At 38.8% G+C, this 20,000-nt stretch overlaps 3 protein-coding genes across 5 annotated transcripts in view; 1 reads left to right on the top strand and 2 right to left on the bottom strand.

Annotated features, from left to right (window-relative positions):
* LOC137979622 (uncharacterized) overlaps window positions 1-20,000 on the top strand; it is a 264,679-nt gene that overhangs the window by 229,169 nt on the left and 15,510 nt on the right. Inside the window, exons 1-7 of one of the 3 annotated variants that reach the window (XM_068826934.1) lie at window positions 13,461-13,522; window positions 14,306-14,437; window positions 15,276-15,595; window positions 16,039-16,184; window positions 16,781-17,024; window positions 17,489-17,830; window positions 18,728-18,748. In XM_068826934.1, the coding sequence (XP_068683035.1) occupies window positions 15,284-15,595; window positions 16,039-16,184; window positions 16,781-17,024; window positions 17,489-17,830; window positions 18,728-18,748 (1,065 nt within the window). In that variant the 5' untranslated portion in view covers window positions 13,461-13,522; window positions 14,306-14,437; window positions 15,276-15,283. Of the gene's footprint in view, window positions 1-13,383; window positions 13,523-14,305; window positions 14,438-15,275; window positions 15,596-16,038; window positions 16,185-16,780; window positions 17,025-17,488; window positions 17,831-18,727; window positions 18,749-20,000 lie in introns of those variants that run through there. The other 2 variants (XM_068826933.1, XM_068826932.1) reach the window with 2 other exon arrangements.
* LOC137979644 (uncharacterized) overlaps window positions 1-20,000 on the bottom strand; it is a 169,242-nt gene that overhangs the window by 78,097 nt on the left and 71,145 nt on the right. The gene's annotated exons all lie outside the window — the stretch shown is intronic.
* Window positions 5,752-13,253, bottom strand: LOC137979627 (uncharacterized). Its single transcript, XM_068826940.1, has 7 exons — window positions 13,140-13,253; window positions 11,269-11,588; window positions 10,738-10,892; window positions 10,076-10,316; window positions 9,420-9,779; window positions 8,265-8,858; window positions 5,752-7,015 (listed from the first exon to the last, which is right to left on the bottom strand). The coding sequence occupies exons 2-7, from the start codon at window positions 11,578-11,580 to the stop codon at window positions 6,743-6,745; spliced, it is 1,935 nt and encodes a 644-aa protein (XP_068683041.1). The 5' UTR covers window positions 11,581-11,588; window positions 13,140-13,253; the 3' UTR covers window positions 5,752-6,742.

Here is a 20,000-nt window from a genome sequence, read left to right on the forward strand (position 1 = left end):
AAACTGTCATTTTATTTCTGTAGTGCCTATTTAAGCTCGGTTTCGGTACGGCTGATGTGTTTGAAGACACCAAGTCCTCTTTGTTAGTGGCACTGAACGCTGGATACAGGTAAATTTTCTCGGAATTAAATATCTGTCGTTATCGTGGCAAAATTTTATGCCACATTATGGACCCGTCGACAAAATCTTAATATTATTACATTATTTTACTTTATTTTACTTTATTTTGCAATGGAACCCCACGGACAAAAGGTGGTCATCAGCGATTTGGTTATGGTTAAGGAGAACTCTCGTTATAATGTACAGCCTTGTGGCGAGCTTCTACTGATGCCACGCGTAGGACTATTACTAATTGCCTTGTGCCATTAGGGAAAAAGGTAATTTTAATCGTTTTAAAACTTTAGTTAAGTCTTACCTCAATCCAGAAATTGTTATCTCTGTTGTTGCCCAGTAAACAAAGCGCATGCCACGCAGCACATGCGTAGCTCTTCGATGGGTCAAAGAGGAAAGCCATAAAACAAGGATTTAGTTAAAACTTGATTTACATTAAATGAGTTTTTCCTTCATTCAGCTCACCATTGTTTTAGTTGTGATAAAGATATGCTGGGTACACGATTCTTACTACGGTGCGTGCGTCATCAAATCACAGTTCCACTGTATGTCAAAAAATCATTGTGTACTATGGTTTGAGGATGATTGGTTCCGCTCAAGCTTTTAATGAAGAGCACGTGGGTATTGCCCTGGAGGAAAGTGGTATACAAAGAGAAGAAACTTTCGTTGTTTCTAAAGTTAATCCTCGATTTTTGCGACTTGAAGTATAATCAATAACCAAAAAGGTTTGTAATGCTATGTAAGAAGGGGAGACGAGGAGGGGAGGGAGTTAATTGACAGGAACGTGAGCGATTGGAGACCCTATTCAATACTATCCTGTTGGTTATACACAGAATGGAATTTCGGTAAGTAGAAAGGGAAGGAGAAGTTCAGGAAGTTAGCCAGAGCTATTTTATGAGCTTTAAATCCTACTAAGGCTAGGCTGTACTTTTGTTACAAAACAGCTGATGTGTTTACTCTAACAATACGAACGTTAACTGAGTCAGAGGTCATTGATCTCTCAGTTCGTCTCTTCAGTGATAATGAATTGTCAATGAGCAGAATTAGTCCAAAATGCATTCCTTTCCATGTGTCGCACGCGCAGCTTTTGATAGGCGTTTGGATTCATGCGGCTATGCTGTGTGTAGGTTACGCTCCTGCGCGTAACCACATTGCAAATAATTTCAAGCCTCTCTACACTCCTGTTATTTGTAAACAACTCTACATTTGCCTGAAATAAGATGTGACTATTTCACTTTATTTCTGCTTATTCAGTGTACACGTTTGTCTTAATTTAAACTGCTACAGGTCAGCTGTTAACCCAATAGTTTGAATTCTTTTCGTCACAATTACCCTTGCCACAATAAGTGGTAAACTAAGAATTTTACTAATATAATCTTGTTTTTTCTATAAAGCCTCAAAATATCCAGCAGTCATCACCACGTTATGTAATTTGGTTCATTAAATTCAGTGCTGAAAGTGGGGATGGGTTTTAGGGGCTAAGTGTGAAGACGGGTGTTTTAAATGGACGTACTTTGGTCTGAAACGTGGGTCATGTCATGTTGCTCTCAAAACATCCGAGTTGAGTCGCCTCCCCTACCACTCCCCCGCGTCGGTCCCAAAACTTTTTTGAAGATTGATCTGAGCCACTTTCATAATGGCAAATATAAATCAGAAAAGATTTGAATGTGTTGTTATATTTGGTCTGCTCAGTGTGATATGGTAGTGTGATATGCTATGTCGATACGCCGTTCATTTGGAAATCGGTCTTTGGACTCAATGTCATATTTAGAAACTTTGAAAACCAAATCAATGCAGCCATCTCAGTTTTCCCTATCCTCCTTTTCACCAGACTAGGTAAGGTCGAACTTTTTTTACTCTCCTTTCGTTTCTCCTGATGGCAATGTCTTCATTGAGTCTGGAGAAGGAGAGGTAATAGCTCTTCGCCGGGCTAATGGCTCATTGGTGTGGAGTTTTAAGACGTAGTCATCTGTATGATCGTCTACTCGATTGTATAAAAGTGGCGTCCTGTTCATAGAAGGAACAGACATCTATTTGTACGCCTTGCGAAGTGAAAAAGGACAGTTCCGGTTGTCGGAACACCTCTGATCACGCGCGAGCAGGCAGTGGAACAAAGCTGAGATAACTAATATTTTCGTACTTTGTAAATGAAAGCGTACGTACAACCCACCATTTTCCTGCTGATCACAAGAGGACGGCTGAGGAAACAGGACAGCAAAATACCTTTCCGTGACCAATGAGACACCGATTTGGCGCCATTTTTTGGCTTGAACGGACAAGCGGCACCTGCTTTTAGTACCCCTTTCTAGACATAATTTACAACAACGTATCGTGTCTTTCCCTCTTTGAAGATTCCTTTACTTTATCGCACTGGCGATATAGAGACAATTAATTTATGAATGAGGTTAGACATTTTGTTTTTTGTTTTTTTCATTTTTACTATGGTTGACAACTTGATTATGACCTCGAGATTTACGTCGCGTGACAGTTGATGAGGGTGCAGCCCAAGTCAGCTATTACGCATAGCAATCGAGAGCGAATAATCTAATTGTCTTGGTATAAATCTAATAATCGTTGAAAACTAAACATTCCAAGTAAATTATCTAAATCCTCCTTGCAGACGCTTTGAAAATTCGAAGAAGTGGCCCCCATTTTGTTGACAACCCGCTATAGCTACTCACTATCTTTCACAGCATAGATAGCGAGTAGCGTAGCCAATAAGAGAACGGGATTCGTGATAGCACGCTAATAGATTAAACTAAAATCGGATAGTCCTTATAGCAATATCTCCGTTAGATTTTCGTCCGCAGATCGTTCAATTCATATTAACGAAAGATAAATAAGTCGGCACAATACGGTGATATTTTGGCCTCCTCTTTCTTCAGCAGTCCAAATTTCCTAAGCTCTTTAATATACCGGTAAATGCAAGCGCCTTAGAAATTCATCTCAAGATTATCTCTGGCAGTTCTTAACCCTAGATCAGAATGGATATTCTCAGCCGTTTACTCCTTTAGGGTAACAAGTATGTTTCTAGCCAATCACGGAATAGCCAGATCTAGGTAAGCGGAAATTTTATCTTCTTATGTGCTCAGCACCATTCCAGGATTCCTGCGAGGCTGTGAAAGAACGTTTGTTTTAGGCAAAAAGTGATAAATTATAAATTATTTTTTAAATGTCTAGTGCGTCTAAATCAAAAATTTATTATCAGATCTAGAACGTACTTTTGGCAGAATGGTGAGCTGATTTGTATCGGTCAACTACAATAAGTAAGTAAGTTAGTAAGTAAGTAAGTAAATAAGTAAAACTTAAACACGGAGAATCATCAGTTAAGCTAAAAAAAAGTAAAAAAAAAGGCTTTACAACTGTTTTACATGATTGCCGTGTGGGAATCCGATAGGTCAGATACTTGCTTGATTGTGCGTTTGAACTGCCCAATAGAGTCAGCATTTCTTAAGTATTAATTCGGGCAAATTGTTCCACAAACAGGCCCCGCTATAACAGAAACTTCGTTTCAAATAATTAGTATTTGGCTTGGGTAGAGTAAGTTTACCTTCTAAGTTTCTCAAGTTATATTCAGCATCTCGTTGACTGAAAAGGCGTTGAAGGTATTCCGGGGCAAGATCGTGAATTGTTTTATACATAATTAGTGCTTTCTGTTTTTTACGTCGGAGAGAAAGCTTCTCCCACTTAAGATTATCGAGAAGGAGGTTGGAGGTCGTATCAAAGGGTAATTTAGTAATTACCCTAGCTGCGCGATTTTGTATTTTTGCAGCTTATCACTTGACTGGCCACTTAAGCAGTCCCAGACAGGACTGCAATGATCAAAATGAGGTAATATTAAAGCATTAAAAATTTGAAGCGCAGTATTAGCTGAGATAAAGTGCCGTATTCGTTTTAAGGCTCCTATAGCTGAGGAAACTTTCCTGCATATTCGTCTACATGATTTGACCAAGAAAGCCGATCATCAATGGTAACACCGAGGGATTGAGTGCGATCTACTCTTTTGATCATTTCGTCATCAATTCGTATATCAACCTCGTCACATTGAGTGTTTAATCTCTGCCTAGATCCAATTATCATTGACTCCGTCTTAGCCACATTTAAACTCAACCTGTTGGCTCTCAGCCAACAGTTAAGGTTACTGAGTTCAGGAGTTAATGCTAGTTTAAGCTCCGTTAAAGTTTGTGAAGTTAGGGTTATATTGGTATCGTCAGCGAACATTCTCGGGGAAGCCTCCCGGAGGCAGTTAGGAAGATCGTTAATGTACATTAAAAATAGCAAGGAACCTAATATGCTGCCTTGCAGAACCCCACAAGTAATAGTGCGAGGAGTTGACAGTCTTCCATTAACGTTACATCTTTGGGTCCGATTGCTTAGGTACGATTGAAACCAAGTGATAGTTTCCTGGTCGGCGCGAAGTATGACATCTTGCGTAAAATGATTTCATGGTCGATAGTGTCGAATGACTTTTTAAGGTCAATGAAAACGACGCCATTCAGGAAGCCATTGTCGATGTTAACAGACCAGCTATTTGTCGCCTCAAGCAAAGCTGTAATGGTACTGTGTAAGGAACGGAACCCTGACTGACAACTTGACAGCAGTTTATTATCATTTAGGTAATGGTAAAGTTGGTCATAGACAAGTTTTCCAAGCACTTTCGACACTACTGGGATAACGGAGATGGGGCGATAGTTATTTATGTACGTATCGAGCTGGTTTCGCAATAGCAAGTTTTCATGGACAAGTCGTTTTGCTGATTTTCACTTGCTCGTGTGTGAACAATAGGGATTCAAGTATTCAATGAACTTATTGAAACAGATGGCCAATATTTTTTTCAAAGAAAAATTTTACTATTTTGTCGGATACTGGAAATCTTGGTCTCGTGCAATGATCTTTGCAATGGACAATTTCAAACTACCCTAGCCTGTCACTCCCGCGAGTCTTCCTCTTCCATCGCTCAATAACATTCCTCTCAATTCTGCTAACAAATCAGAGGGAAAAGGGTATAAGATGTGTCCCAAGAAATGTGTCTGAGACTGTAGGTGTTTCCACTGGGGCTGGTAGTTTGTCAGGGGATGAAGCCTCTTGCCAGCCTTAAATTTGATGTAAGCCAAGAGTGTTGTAGGCTGGTCATTCTTGGCCCAACCAAGAGTGGAGTGGGGTTTGTGAGGGTTGGGAGGGGTGAGGGTGATTGGCATAACTTATCAGAGTGACAGCCTGATGCGTGGTCACGGAAACAATTCTCAGTAGTGTAAAGGAAACTAATGTGAGGTGTGACCCATTTTTTTGTTCCTTTTCGGAGGCGGGTTCACCGCAGAAAACGGAATTCCAAGCGACTTGTAAAAAACCGCCAAGTGGACTAAAAGCATTGTGTCAATCAGTTCACTTTTGACGTTTAAATCGAGCGATGAAAACAGGAAAAGGAAACAAAGGTGTGTTCATAGGAGTCTCGCTTTCGCAAAGGACGCTTGCAGCGCACATAAAGGGATTTACTTAAAGGGTTTGAAAACTGTGCTCATTCTTCGACAATTATAGGAACAAAATCATTTAACAATTATCCTGTGAGATCGCGCGGAATACCGCCTGATACTTATATTTAGTCGACGAGGCTGCTGAGTACGCACGACAAATATTGAGCGCGCTATGACCATATTTGGACATAGTCACAATGTGTTGAATAATAATAATTGATATTTGCAACTGTCTTAAATACATTCAGATTGCTTCTACCTGTTGAAAGAAAGAGGAAACTCATCTTCAATCCGAAAGATCTGGTTTCAATCAAAAAGTATTTGAATGAACCTTTCACTTCTTTCGTGGAATAAAACAGTTATAAGACTCGACCATTTTGAAAATGAACGCGTTCATAGTCCTTACAAATATTTAGTTTCTTTGGCATGATTTTCTCTTTTCTTTTTTTCGTGTTGGTTCTTTGCCTCTGGCGTGTGTTGTGTGAACAGACAGTAGTTCTCCCTTGTTAACAGATTTTGTTTCTATATTATAGCGCTGAGTTTGAGAAATCAGAAATTGTTCTATTAAGTCTTTTGTTGAGAGGTTTAAACTTGAGTCAATACAGTCGGTGTTAAGTTTTATATTGTTCCAGGTCCCTGTTGCTAGGAAACTACAACTAGATACTGACCCTGTCTTTGCAATAATGTTATCGCCAATTGATTTTTGTTTCACAGTACTGTCGCGATTGCTAAATTGCCTTTATTAATCTCTCTATTTAAAACATGCACGTCTTCAAACCTTAGGAGTGAAAAACATAAATACTGAGTATCAGCAATGCAACATGTGTCTCTAGATCAATTGAAGCAGGCAGTTGTAATTGAACAAGTCCATTGCCCGGTTACATTAACTATGACCGTCCGGCTCAGCTGAGAAATGCTGCGTTCCATAACTGCTAAGAACTGTAGGCCAGAGAATGTAAAAGTACCGAGAGTTAAACATGTGACAAGTAAGATTCCAGAATCGCCATGTCTTAATTTAAAGATTGAAGTATTCTAAAAAGTTTGCTAGAGCTCATTATAATGTAAAGAAAGACGTGTGAGCATATTCAATTCTGGGAAGAAAGTACTCTGACCTACTCAATAACGTAATGGGGTATGAAAAAGCAGTTTCTCTGTTCGGTTTACAAGATCGTGCAATATGTGGTGATAAAATCAAATACTCTCTCCCGCAAAGAACCGTCTGTATTCGCATCCTGGTGTTGTGTATCGCCCACAGCCACAGTAACTGGCTCATCATAACCAGGTACATCCAAAAACTCCCAGCCATCTTGTTGAGACTTCCTTCCGCTTTTAGTTGGCTTTGTTGTGGCTTTCTTTATCTTCCTTGTTAAGTCTTCTCTAGATTCCGCGGTCTGCAAGTAGGGTGGCGTGGTTTTGACAATACCATCTATTGCCTAGAAATTAGAAATCTTGATTAGAATTTTGAGTTATTGTCTGAGAAAGCTTGAGCGTGTAGGCTAAGTTGTAAACACAGGACGCACAAAAAAAAGGCGACCGAAAGCAAGCAATCCTTTCACTCTAAAGAACACTCTTGGAATTAACCTTTTTCGGTAGTATGTTATTACCTTTCTAAAGACTGTGAATTTTGAATGAAAAGACTGTTGAATATTGTATGTATAAATGTGGTTGTTATGGCAAAGTTAGACATAATTTTTCGTGTTTTTTCTGCCTTTCAAAATCCTAAAGGTGGCTGACACTGGTTTCACTCCACGAATATTCAGCACTACCAGAATTAACATATTAGGGGTGGCGAATGGTAAATGCGAGACTTTGCGAGACGGCGAGACCAGCGTTTTTCTTTGCGAGCCCGAGACATTTTGACTTTTTAGATTGCGAGACCGAGACTTCAAAGTGTTTGACACCTTCATATAAAAAACGAGACTGCGAGACCCGTGAAATTCGACTAAAATTTTGCGAGACCCAGAGTTTTTGAAGAACCATTCGCCACCCCTCATATTATTTCTAGAAAACTGATATCAAACAAATGCACAGCCATTTGTGAACAAGTTATGCATATCCGCTTCACAAAATATGCTACCCTAACAACAATATAACCTTTCAGCAACACCGTTGACTTAAGTTTTAAGTGATAATAACTCACCAACGAGCTCGTTAACCCCTGTGTTTTAATTACCGATCAACGATAAGCGTTGAGATTTAACATCTTAAAAAGTATGTTATGTAGTAAACGAAATTGAAAGAAAAGTTTATAAGAAATACTTCGAGAGGAAGTGGGTTAATTCCCTAATTAATTAAGTTGAATCGTTCCTGGTGTAATTTTGATAATGCCATTATTAAATTACAAGTTAATAGTGTGTTGTAAATAGTATTGGCTGTGCTAGCACTGTTAATAACTGTAAGTTTCTGTAGTTTACTGTATTAATGTAATATATTGTACTGTTAGTTGTTTTCTTTTCAATTCGTGTTAAACATTGTATGGAAAGTAATATTTGTATTTTAGTCCTTTTCATAGATATTGTCTTGTAAGTACCTGCTTTGTACTGTGAAATGAAAGGCTCGAAGAAAAATTGGAGAGGAGATCCAAAGTCATATTAAATTTTCGAAAATTCAAAAAGGCTTTCAGGGGTCAGTCATCATGGGTCTAGTTCGTGGAAATTCTACTTTTAGATTTCCTAAGCTTACCCGTATTAACTGCGACAGTTGAGTTTTGTAAGCGTCAGGGTTTCTCTCTGGACTCAATCGGTTGTTGAAGAAAATGACTCTTTCATCTATTTCTTCGATAAACGTTTGAGCCCAGTCTGGAAGAGTTTGCAGCCAGAGCTCACGGTATGCGTCAAGGGACAATGTGACTCTGTCTTCTTTAGTCTCGTGCTCAGCTTGGTCTGCGTAAGTAAGAAGCAATATGATATGGTCCTTAGCTTTGTCACCTAAAAATTCTCGCAGTAACTGCAACGCTTTTGCATCTTTAGCAGTCAGCCTTTCGCCATACTTCGCTACTAGGACGATGGCGTCGAATCCGTTAGGGTACTTGCTGAGAATTTTAGGGACCTCCTTTTCGAGTTCTCCCTTTAGAACTCCGGGGGTGTCCAACACGTCAATCTTTCGCTCCTCTATTCTGCACCCAAACTGAAATTCTGACGACGCTGTAGTGGTTGACCAGGGAGTTGTTTTAAAGATGTGCTTTCCAGCGATTCCAACGATACTGATTGCGGTTGCACTTTTTCCGCTTCCTGGTTGTCCGATCAAAACAATACTGAGATCTTTCCCTGGTGGAAGCTTGAAATTGAAAAAAGTAAAATATATATATTTATGGTAAAGATAATTCTTAAATAAACAGACACAAATTAAACGCTGATCATGATTGAACAGAAACAATTATGCTTCACGGCAATTCATTTCAAAGCCTTTGATGTAAAAACTAGAAACACTATAATCCTTCCTGTCTTAGATTTTGTCTATACTTTTTCGATGTTTTTCTCGGTAGTGTTGATCCTTCTTAGGAAGATTACATCACTACATCCCGGCCGTCCATTGAATTTGATCTTGCAGGTTTGTTTTCTAAGTTGTCCTGCAATCGCTATTTCTAAGATTAAACAGCGAATTGGTGGCACCTGACACAAGTAGCTAGGAGAAAACATTAATATCTCCGTAAATTATTGAAAGCTAACGCGAATTTGTAATTGTTATCTCAATAAGACTAGAGGCTGCATCCTACAAACTGAAATGTTTATGTATTTTGATCTTGCTCGAAAGAAACGATTTTCAAGTTCTAAAAGTAGCCAAAAAAGTGGCAAAAGTAACTCATGGACCTGATACGGACTCTATCTTAAAACAAACCTTTGTTTTCGTCAGAACGTTTCTCCAGAATTGGACAAACTTTCCCTCCTCATCATACCCGTCCAAGGCGCTTTCATAAGCCGTAAAGCAGTCGTCAAATTGGCTTTCCTTTCCACCCACGTTTAACATCGAGATGGCATCCACGTAGATTTTCATCACTTCACGTACTTCCTGACCAAATCGCTTCACGTCTTCCTCCAACTCGCCATCGTTCTGTTTATGGTACTTCTTTACCAAGTAGTCAGCAGTGCGAAGATCGTCAAAGCGGTTTTCTATTTCCTCCAACGTTTTTACCAGAGCCCGATTTGGCTGATATGTTTTCACAGATGGTATCAATGTCTCTGTTGGTTGAAGCTCCACCTAGGTGACAGAAATGCAAACAGTCAAGAATTTTTTACAATTTATATATAGTCACAAGTTTTTTAGTTTAAATGCCATTTTAACATTTCTTCGTTGGATCTATTAATTTTTGAGTCGATTTAAAGAAATCAAAATATCGAAGAAGGCGGACTTAACGACCCATCGACCGAGCGACCGAGCTAGTGAGTCTTTTCCTCAACAAACTGCTACAACTCGCTCATAGCTTCCCATTCACGAGTTTAAAATGTCAGTAACCAGCCTAGAAAGCCCAGACTAAATCAAAGAAGGAAAAATACCTCAATAGGAATCTCTTTCCCTTCGTTGATTGTGTGTACTCTGAAGGCCTGTAACAATGTTATCAGCTCCTGAAGATTGCAAGTCGGTAAAGGCTGATAAGGCATTTCTGTTGTGTAGTAACAAATAGAAATGCTGGATGCCCCTTCGCACTCGGATGACATAATATTCAGTTGTTGAGACAAAGCCTTAGCCAAATCTTTAGAAGGCAATTCTCCCTGTACGGTCCCTTTCATGTTAGGTCTAAAATGGAGCGAAAAGGAAATCACTGCTTATTGTGTTCATTTTGTTTCATTTTAAATTGAGCTTACACAAATACTTCAACATATATATTCTCAATCTGACAGGGAATAACCAAAGCTTGAATTCCGTGAACTGACAGGTCAGGAGATTTTAGGTTGTAAGTAAATAACACAGCAGGCAAGCAATGAAATAAGCAACTAAGTAAGTAATTAATGAGAATGAATATATGAAAATCATAGAAGAAGGAAGCAAGCAAGCACTTTTGCAGTTGAAAAAATTATCACAAACTGTAATTAAAAATAAATGAACTGCATAACTGATCTTTACAGGCACTTATATTAGAAACATGGTTTGGGGATATATGGCCCTTCACTGGCAAAGAAATAAGCGAATTTAAATAAAATATTTTCCATATATATACCTTGTTAAGGTTGGTGGAAAACTGAGTTTGATACTCGCCACCATCTGACCTCCATATAAGACGCGCCTCACATAATGGGTACCCAGTCCATCAACCACATTTCGTCTTTTCAGGATCTCACTAGGCTTTGCTGAGTGGTCTATCCTCTTGGAGACCTTAAAAGAAAACGCACTTAAATAACAGCTCAAGAGTTTTCACACCGTGATCTTCTAACTCGTATAAACTCTTGTTCTTAGGCCATCGTAGCTTGATTAAGAAAATAACGTCATGTTTTATAAAAATGCGTTGGAATACAATGTTTATCACCGCTGTTTGTGTTATTTTCTTAATCTTCTAACTCGTGTTCGGCAAAAGCTCGGGTTTGTTAGTGTTCTTCTGACTTCTAATCCAAGAAATGTTATTCATTCACGAAAAGGAACTCTCAATTAAATGCTATTCGAGCTTTATCAGAATCGATGCAAATCGTATCATAAAACATAACATAACATTTAAGTAGAAGACAGTTTTATCAAACGACGCAACGAGTCTTACCGTGATGCATTTCATGAGAATCAATACTTCAGTTTTTCCTTCCTCGGTTTTAATGTCGGTGAAATATTTCCCTGGACCTTCCACAGATACCTTGTTTGCCTTGATCCTCAATGGCAGATCAAAGGGTACACCCAATAATTCTTTGACTTCGTCGTTTTCCGCGACGACTTTGTAGCGGAAGGAAAACGAGTTGACATTTTCAGTCTTTGTTGGGATATCCGATGGGAAAATATCTTGGCCTTTTCTTGCACGGTTTAAATCAAATGTGCTGCCAATGCTCAAAGTGGGGGCAGTGAACGCAGGAATATTCATCTTTGATCCTGGAGGAAAAATTAGATCCTTATTTAGTTTCCCAACTGGTATTGCTTTGTATACTTTATAGTTGACTCTATAATTAGCCGTTTTTTTATAAAAACAGATTGAAATAGAAGGAATCGCCTCGACAGGCATATAATCATTGATGGCAGTTACGTTTGCACTCAGAGAGAATGAAATCTTTCTAAGTTTTATGAACGTGTTCCACCCCTCAGTGTGGAGGAGCTTCGGGCCAGAATTGAGGAGTCACTCACGCGTCGAATCGACCAAATTACAGTCAAACCAAGTGAAGCGTACCCCTCAAGATTGCATTAATGAAGTGATTATTTGAAACTTGAACCCGCTAGTCGTTTCAAGAATGCAATAATGAATTGATTATTCGAATATTGAACTCGCTCGCTCGATCCAAGAATACGGCTAAATTCGCTAACGGCTTCCGTTTTCGAAAAATCAATTCACTGTTTCTAGAATGCAATACTGAATCGATTTTTCGGAAACGGAACCCGTTAGCCGTATTCTTGGATCGAACGAGCGAGTTCAATATTCGAATAATCAATTCATTATTGCATTCTTGAAACGACTAGCGGGTTCAAGTTTCAAATAATCAGTTCATTAATGCAATCTTGAGGGGTACGCTTCACTTGGTTTGACTGTAACACAAATTATTATCTCGTTTGCGGCTGTGCCTTTCTGTAGACAAATTATATAGCTGAGAAATATTCCGTGGACGAGGTTAAACTTACTCAAACTGATAGCGACGGATGTTTTTGATGCCTTAAAGAGATAAAGTGAATCGTAAATGAATCGGCTCTGAGAAAAAGAAAGTCAACAAAATTGAGAGATTATCCACGTTCTGTGACAGGTTAAGAAACAGTCGAAAAAGAGGAAGATTAATAGCCGACTGTCAAAACAATTTATGGAAGCTTTGCTTCTCGTTCTACGTCTTTGCAATAAATTGCGTTTACATCAGCAACTGAATAACGATTCCTTGTTCACACTTCTCCAGACAGGATTATAATTTCAAAAAATATGTAAGTCGATAATTTGACCCAGTTTGAATCTACGCCACGCATGACCAGTAACAAACTTGTACGACGATCGTCAGTTCTGATCAAACGCATTTTCTGAATTTCCCAGGTATATTTTTGTTTTGTTTCTTGTTTTTTAACTTGGAAAAAACTTCAAGGTTCCATTAAAGTACACGAAGTTACAAAGAGGAATTTTGAAGACTTGTTTCACGTTCGAAAGTAGTGGTCACTCGGGGAGTAGTAGACCGTGCTAGAGCCCAAAGCTCTAAGCAAATCCAACCATATTTCTTGTATTATATTTTGAAAACTGCCTGCAGGTTTAAGCGATTATATTTTCTACCTTTCACGCCGTAAATTTCGGCGAATTATGGTCAAGAGTGAGAGCCCAATGAGATGCAGCACCACAAATAATATGAGACAAACGAAGTGAAAGTAAAGCCGGAAGTTTGAGTGTGATCACGAATGCCCTTAGTTTTCCATCAAGAGGACTGTTGGACTACAACACATCACTATTAGCAAATAGCGTACCTGAAAGCTGCCTCGAAGAAATAATTCAACAATAAATAACGGAATCGTACTTCATCGAACAAACATCTCGCCTTTAGGTTCAGTCTTGTAAAGCAAAGTTTTGGGTGGGGCAACCCCCAATAAGACTGGGTAAAAGACAAAATTAATTATTGAACATTTAACAAACAATTGCTACAGAATTGGGGGACTCACCATTGGTCAATTTGCTCCTTCTCGGTGTTTTTCTGTCAATGTTGCTAGGTTATAGCTGTGGAAGGTTGTTGAGCTTTCCTTGCCGCCACTCCCAGTTTGTCAACTAAGGCAGAAGCCCCAGCGAGATTGTGCATGACTCGAGATCACTTTAACAAGTTGAAAGTCTCGCTACTGGCCCGCTTAACTCAAAGGTAAGACAGAGAATGCATCCATCGAGTGTTATGATTCTCCTGTTTTATTCAGCAGTCAATAGATTTGCTTGCTACTTGGCCTTTCTTGTCTGATTGTAACTAATGTTTGTAACTTCAGTTTTCATGGGATCCATAACGTTACTAGCATGGCATTTCCTTGACGTTTTAGAAACCAAATGAATCTACACTAATTATTTCGGTTGCTGCAAGTATCATTCGAATCAAAATGATCTTGAATCACCGGTTTCCTCGCCTCCAGCTTTATAAGAAGCGAACGTGATCATGACACGCTTTGACTCTAAAGATTTGCTTTGACTTCGAATCATTTACGCATTAAAATGACCAATAATACAGTATAGAATTAAAAGAATAGTAACTTTACGAAGGAAAACGTTAAAAGAGCCCTATAAAAGATATTATATAATGCATTTTGGCTAGCAACAGCTACAGCTATGCAATTTATCTGTTATCGATTATCATGGATGAGATCACAAGAATTAATAATTTATTGACCTGGGGCCGGTTCCTGAAAGGTGTAATGACTCTATTCCAGTGATAAATGTGCCGGAATAAGGCACGTTTATCCCTGGAATAGAGTTATTACACCCTTCAGGAACCGGCACCAGGGGCCAGTTCCTGAAAGATGTAATAACTCTATTCCAGGGATAAATGTGCCTTATTCCATGAATACCCATATTTCCGGAATAAATTCTGTTCTGTTAGAATAGCAGATTTATCCGTGGAATAACTGTTATACTTGGTGTAATTTATTCCTCCTTCCAGGAACCGGCCCCAGGATAATAATCTAGCCATATTCAGTGCCATATTCTCAGAATCTATGCTACTGGCAAAAGGCGTGATCGTATCGACATAGAAAACAAATATAACCCGAATTCCTCGGGCTGGATGATATAGGTATACTCAATCCATTACAGTTAAGTTTCAGAATAACGTGATCTCATAATATGAGGTGTATTTATTTAATGCACACCGTAAAGCGAAAGCCATTCAATCGATTAATTCAGTAAAGTGTGATCTTGTACCCAAAGCTGAACTTTACCAAAATGATTGTGTGTTACCTCGTCTACCTTTTTGAACCGTGTTCATGCAATCCGATTTTCATACACGAATTGTCCACAGAAATGCAGTTACGATTAGCATACCGCAATCTATTGACTGGCAAAGGTTCTTTGGCAATCACGGTCACCCAAACTGCAAATTCATCACTATCGATAGGTTTTGTCATGTCAACATCGAATGAATAAAAGTTTCCGGCTTTCTTGGAACTAGTCTTGCATTTATATGAGCTTATGAAAACGGAAACCGAGAGATATCTTGCCCACTCCAAGTAAGTTAGGCTTAACAAAAACCCGACAGAGAACTCAGCACTGCAAGTTTTTGCCTGAACATGGTTTAATGTCAACATCAGAATGAGAAATACTAAAACCGGCTTTCGAAGAAATGTTAACATAAACGATAGAATTGAGGAATCTCTATCTTTTTTGTCGGTTTGTGTCTCCAATTTGTCACATTATTCTTAGAAAAGAGACCAGCCTCTTAATAAGTAGATTCGTTGACAATGAGAGAAACATTCTTTTTGGACGAGGAAAATTGTTTATATAATAATTAGTCCATGCCATTATGTTGTAAGACAGGTTCGTCTCTCGCTTTCCTTTACATTTGCCGCAGCGTCGTTTACAAATGACATTTATAAATTACATTTGAAATCTTTTATTCACAATTTGGTTTGTAGATTTCCTGATGAATGTGCCAGCGTGGGCCTTTTCTAATTTGTGTATTGGTCGTTCATATGACGCCAAAGATAACAGAGCGGGTGTGGACCTTTTTCAGCCAGATATCCACATCAAAACACAGGACGTGAACACATTCTCGTTCCGTTACAAAATCATAAAATCAAACGAAGATGTCAGAGACTTGCTGAACATATCTGGAGATATTTCTTTGAAGATCAAAGCAAACATTCTCAAAGTAGAAGGAGCAGGGAAGTACATCAGTAACACCAAGAAGGAAGAGGGAACTACAGAGGTCTTGGCTGTCATGAAATGCACAACGGTGAGATGCAGCGATTTGTGCTTTCTGAAAAATAACGATCTTATAAATGACTTCAGGATATTTTCGTCATACGAACGGTCTGAATGCTTTTAAACATCGTATAAGGAACAGAGACTTAACATTAAGTTTATTAACGAAGATATGGGATGCAGGTAGATATTAGATTAGGTTGTACTTTTTATACTTTTTAGTGTTTACCTCAGTTTTTTTTTCCATTAATTGGATGTAAGAAGTTATTCAATAGGATGCAATAGGTAATTAGGGATTCTTAACAAGAGTTTTCTCGAGTTTTAATCGATGTTTACCTTGTTTTGTAATTAGTTTCACCAATTAGTGTGAAAATGCTAGAACGAATAACACTTTAAAAATAGAGTTTACTATTACTACTACTCCTATTACATATTTCTTTGGAACTGTTTGGTTATCACCCTTTTTTTCTCAAGGTCAATGAAACAATGGATGGAGCAACGACTGCTAAACCTGAAATGGAGAAATCTCCATCCCTGGGTTCTCACTATGTGAGAAGCGTGACTTATGGCGCTGAAATGATTGCAAGCCTCAAATTCAAGTCATCGTCTTCCACAGGAAGGTGACGCACCAATAATTGTATGTCAGAATTGCTTATCTTTGATAATTTTGCGCAACTTGAAAATGTAGCGTTTTTAGTGAATGATCAATCAATCAATCAATCAAAAAGTTACACTTGTTTACTTGATTAACTCCATGACAGGGTTCCACTTAAATGTTGTCAAGGGGAAAAGTCATCAATCTTTAGATATTTCTCGCATGAGCTGACTATCAGTGCAAAAAGGAATTAGATGAAATATGAGTAAAAGCTTTAGAAGCAGGCACGTCATTACCATGCCGTCATGTCATCAACACCACCGCCACAATCAATCATTACAATCATTACCGTCTTTATCACAAACGGCGTACATCTCACATTGTCACCGCAACTACCACCATCATTGCTAATATAAGTGTCGTTATTATCGTCATTATCACCTTATCGCGCTATCCCTGTTTTCCGTCACCAACAACTTAACATCGTATTCACAGCCATCATCGTAATCAACACCACAACCACTTCCGTGAACACGAAATGTACATAACACCATCACATTGAAACCCACTAGAGACCAACCAATAACCAACCCAACAACGCTTTATTTTGTGACATCACAGAACGACCATGAATGGTAAATTTGATGGAGGACTTGATATTCAAGGAGTGGTCCATGCCGGCTTAGAAACTCAATTGAAGAAGCTGTCGTCCGAATGCGATAGTGCTAGCGATTTATCTATCGAGTACTATGCAACAGACCTGCCAGAGAAAAACCCAACTAACTTGGAGGACCTGGTGAAACTTATTCAGGAGTTTCCATCAAGATTGAAAAAAATCAATGAAGGAAAGGGAGTCCCCATTCAGGTAGGTTTAGTCACCACCCATTATCATTTTATTAGTGACCGGTAAGAATTTAGTGAAAAGTATGAAACACGTTTGTTACACTTCCGACAAGAAAGAAATAAACAACTTGACCTTTGCTTACCCTCGGCAGTATTTATAGCACAAAGGTTAGTGGGGTCAGGCAAATACAGAAACAAATAATTCAAATAAACATAATAAGGTGACGAAATTAGCTTGCAGTAAGCAACCCAGTTGGCTGTTCACAAGCGTGGCGGACCTCGAGTGGGACGGTAGAGCGAGATGTTGTAAAGCCAGAAAACGGCAGGAGTAAAGCTTCAAAGCTACGTATAGTTTGAAGGTGATCAAGCCGCTAACATATCTTCCTAACTGTTGCTAAGATTATGTTGTTCGACTGCTATGTAAACCTAATTATTCAGTTCTGCTTTTTTTACTGATAGAGCATCCGAACTTTTTCTTTCCAACAGTATGAGCTTCAATCAATAGCAAACGTTTTCCCAGCGCTGGATCAAGACCATAATGTCCGAGCGCTAGAATGCGAGATCAATGAGGTAGAAAGTCGCTACGACGATCTTTACCTGGCGAAAGGTCTTGTGGCCACGTATCGAGACACTGAGCATGATTTAGACGAGGAAATGAGAAAGTTCAGCTCTGAGATCACCAAGACACTGCGCATTTTTAGCTCTGCTATCTCTACTTTGGATTCAAAAAGAGTGGAGAAGTGCCTTCAAGTGTACGCGGACTCATTGGATGGAAATGACGAGGAAGGAAAATATGTTCGACACTGGAGGGACATGTTAAAGAAAAAGGTTTGTGACAGCCATCAGTTAATAATTACATGAGTTATTTTCTTTTCCTGTGAATGATAGAAACTGATGACGTTCGTTCCCTGCATGGAACAAAATTTGTGGCGAAAGGCGTTAGCCGTGCAGTGACAAGGGGTCTTCATGTAAGAGTTACTGTAGTATATGGCATATCCAGCTGGTTTCCTGCTTACAACTTTTAAAGTCTTCATCATGGTCAGAGTCAAACAAATCGCAATTTAGCTGTTAGAAACTACTTGTATAGCTATGTGATTTAGCTGTTGAGCTTTTTTTTTATTACTGGCAGCATAAGCTGACTAGAAAGCAGAAACGTAAACGCAAGCGAATAGCACGGAGGATATTACAGTACATGGCTGCGCGGAGAAACGAAATTTCTCTTCGAGTGTTGAAAAATACGCGAACGAGTGTAGTTTTCAACACGAGAAGAGAATTTCGTGTCTCCGAGCGGCCATGTAATGTTCTCTTTATTATATAAACACCAATGATATACTAAACCATTTCACTTGAATGTCTGTTTTCTTTTTGGCGCGAAAGGCGTTATTTACTATGTAACCATAGCAACGGTGGTCTTTTCGCGTGTGAAGATGTCATGTTTTCGCGGGAAAGCTCTCCTCGTATTTCATGGTGTTATACAATATAAAAAGGATCTGACATGTCTTTTAATGATTGTGCTTTGGCTTGCCTTTCAGAGACTTTGAACGCAATTGTTTGCCTGCACTTATCGGTTTTTGTCGTAATTTTTGAGTGCAAACCAGGATGCAAAATTTAACCAAGCTGGAGAGGTTGAAATCAACAGATTGGAGAAAAAAATAACAGTTTTGAAACATCATATGCCTCGGAGTATTTCCTATTACTAAAGTTTTATTATTGTAATCTTCGCAGGTACCATCAACCAACATCAAGGCAAGTATAAATATTTTTCGTAACAAGATAAGCTATTCTCAAATCATTAATTATTCATGAGTTATAGCCAATCAGAGTGCCCTATATTGGTCTCGTGAATGTATCTTGATACCCAATAAAAATACGGATTAAGACACGTCCGCTATTAGTTCAAAAACTGATCAATACACTGATCAAAACAACTGAATTTTTGTTAGCAACTTCAAAAATTACAAGGCAGGTAATTATTAACTATCTTCTTTACAGTTCTGGACATTCCGACCTTCTTTCGCGCCAATCTGCATCTTAGCATTTTTATGTACATCCCCATCTCTCCCTGAGTATCAAATGGATTCGATATCTCTACAACACTTTTATCTTCCAACTGACCTTTCGGAACACATTCTATCCCGCAAAAAGTGTTGGGTGGTTACATTTCCCCCGACTCGTTATAGCTAGTTCTATGCCAAACTTCGCAAGCTAGTAGTTCCATCGTATTTCACAGCTTAAAGAATTCACCTTGTTTGAGTCATAATCTTTTACTTAACCGCCTGCCAGGATCCAAAATCGATACTTTCGTCTCTCTTTCCAGCTGCCATGGTCTAAAAATGTTTAAAGCCATTTTTTTTACTTTGTAGAAGTTGGAAGGGCCTCATCAGTTAAAAGCTGGTCATCAGATAAAGGTTTAGGCAAAAACACCTCGAAACAATAGAAGCACTCCACCTTCGTCGTCGTGCTTTGATCTGTTTCTCGGTGTTTGGAACCCCTGATGAAACAAGAAGCACTCGTTTTTGATATATTACGTAACATTCCGAGCAGTCACGGAGAGTAAGCTAAAGGGGGTTGAAATCCTGATGAAGATGGGTTTATCACTTGATGAAAATTTACGTTTTACGGGGCGAAGCAAGTACAGAACTCTCATATAGTGTGACTAGTGGCCTAACTGTCTGACCTGAATCATGCCTACCTATTCCCTTGGAATGTTTGCCTGTTTGCTTTATTAGCATATATTAGCATAAAATGCAAAATAAGTTACTGATAAATACACACCAGAAATTGAAACTGCTTGGTGAATGTTTACCTGTTTGCTTTATTAGCATATATTAGCATAAGTGAAGATTTAGTAAATAAACTCCAGTTGGTGCCCAACAATACTGAACTTCTGACTGTCTTCACGTTTGGTTCTACAAAGCCCAAGGAATTTAAGACTCCAGTGGTCGACTTTAGTTTGAAGTTAAAGAATGGTCAGACAATGAACATTCAAGCAAATATT

Source organism: Montipora foliosa, chromosome 12, assembly GCF_036669935.1.
Source record: "Montipora foliosa isolate CH-2021 chromosome 12, ASM3666993v2, whole genome shotgun sequence".
Classification (NCBI taxonomy): Eukaryota; Metazoa; Cnidaria; class Anthozoa; order Scleractinia; family Acroporidae; genus Montipora; species Montipora foliosa.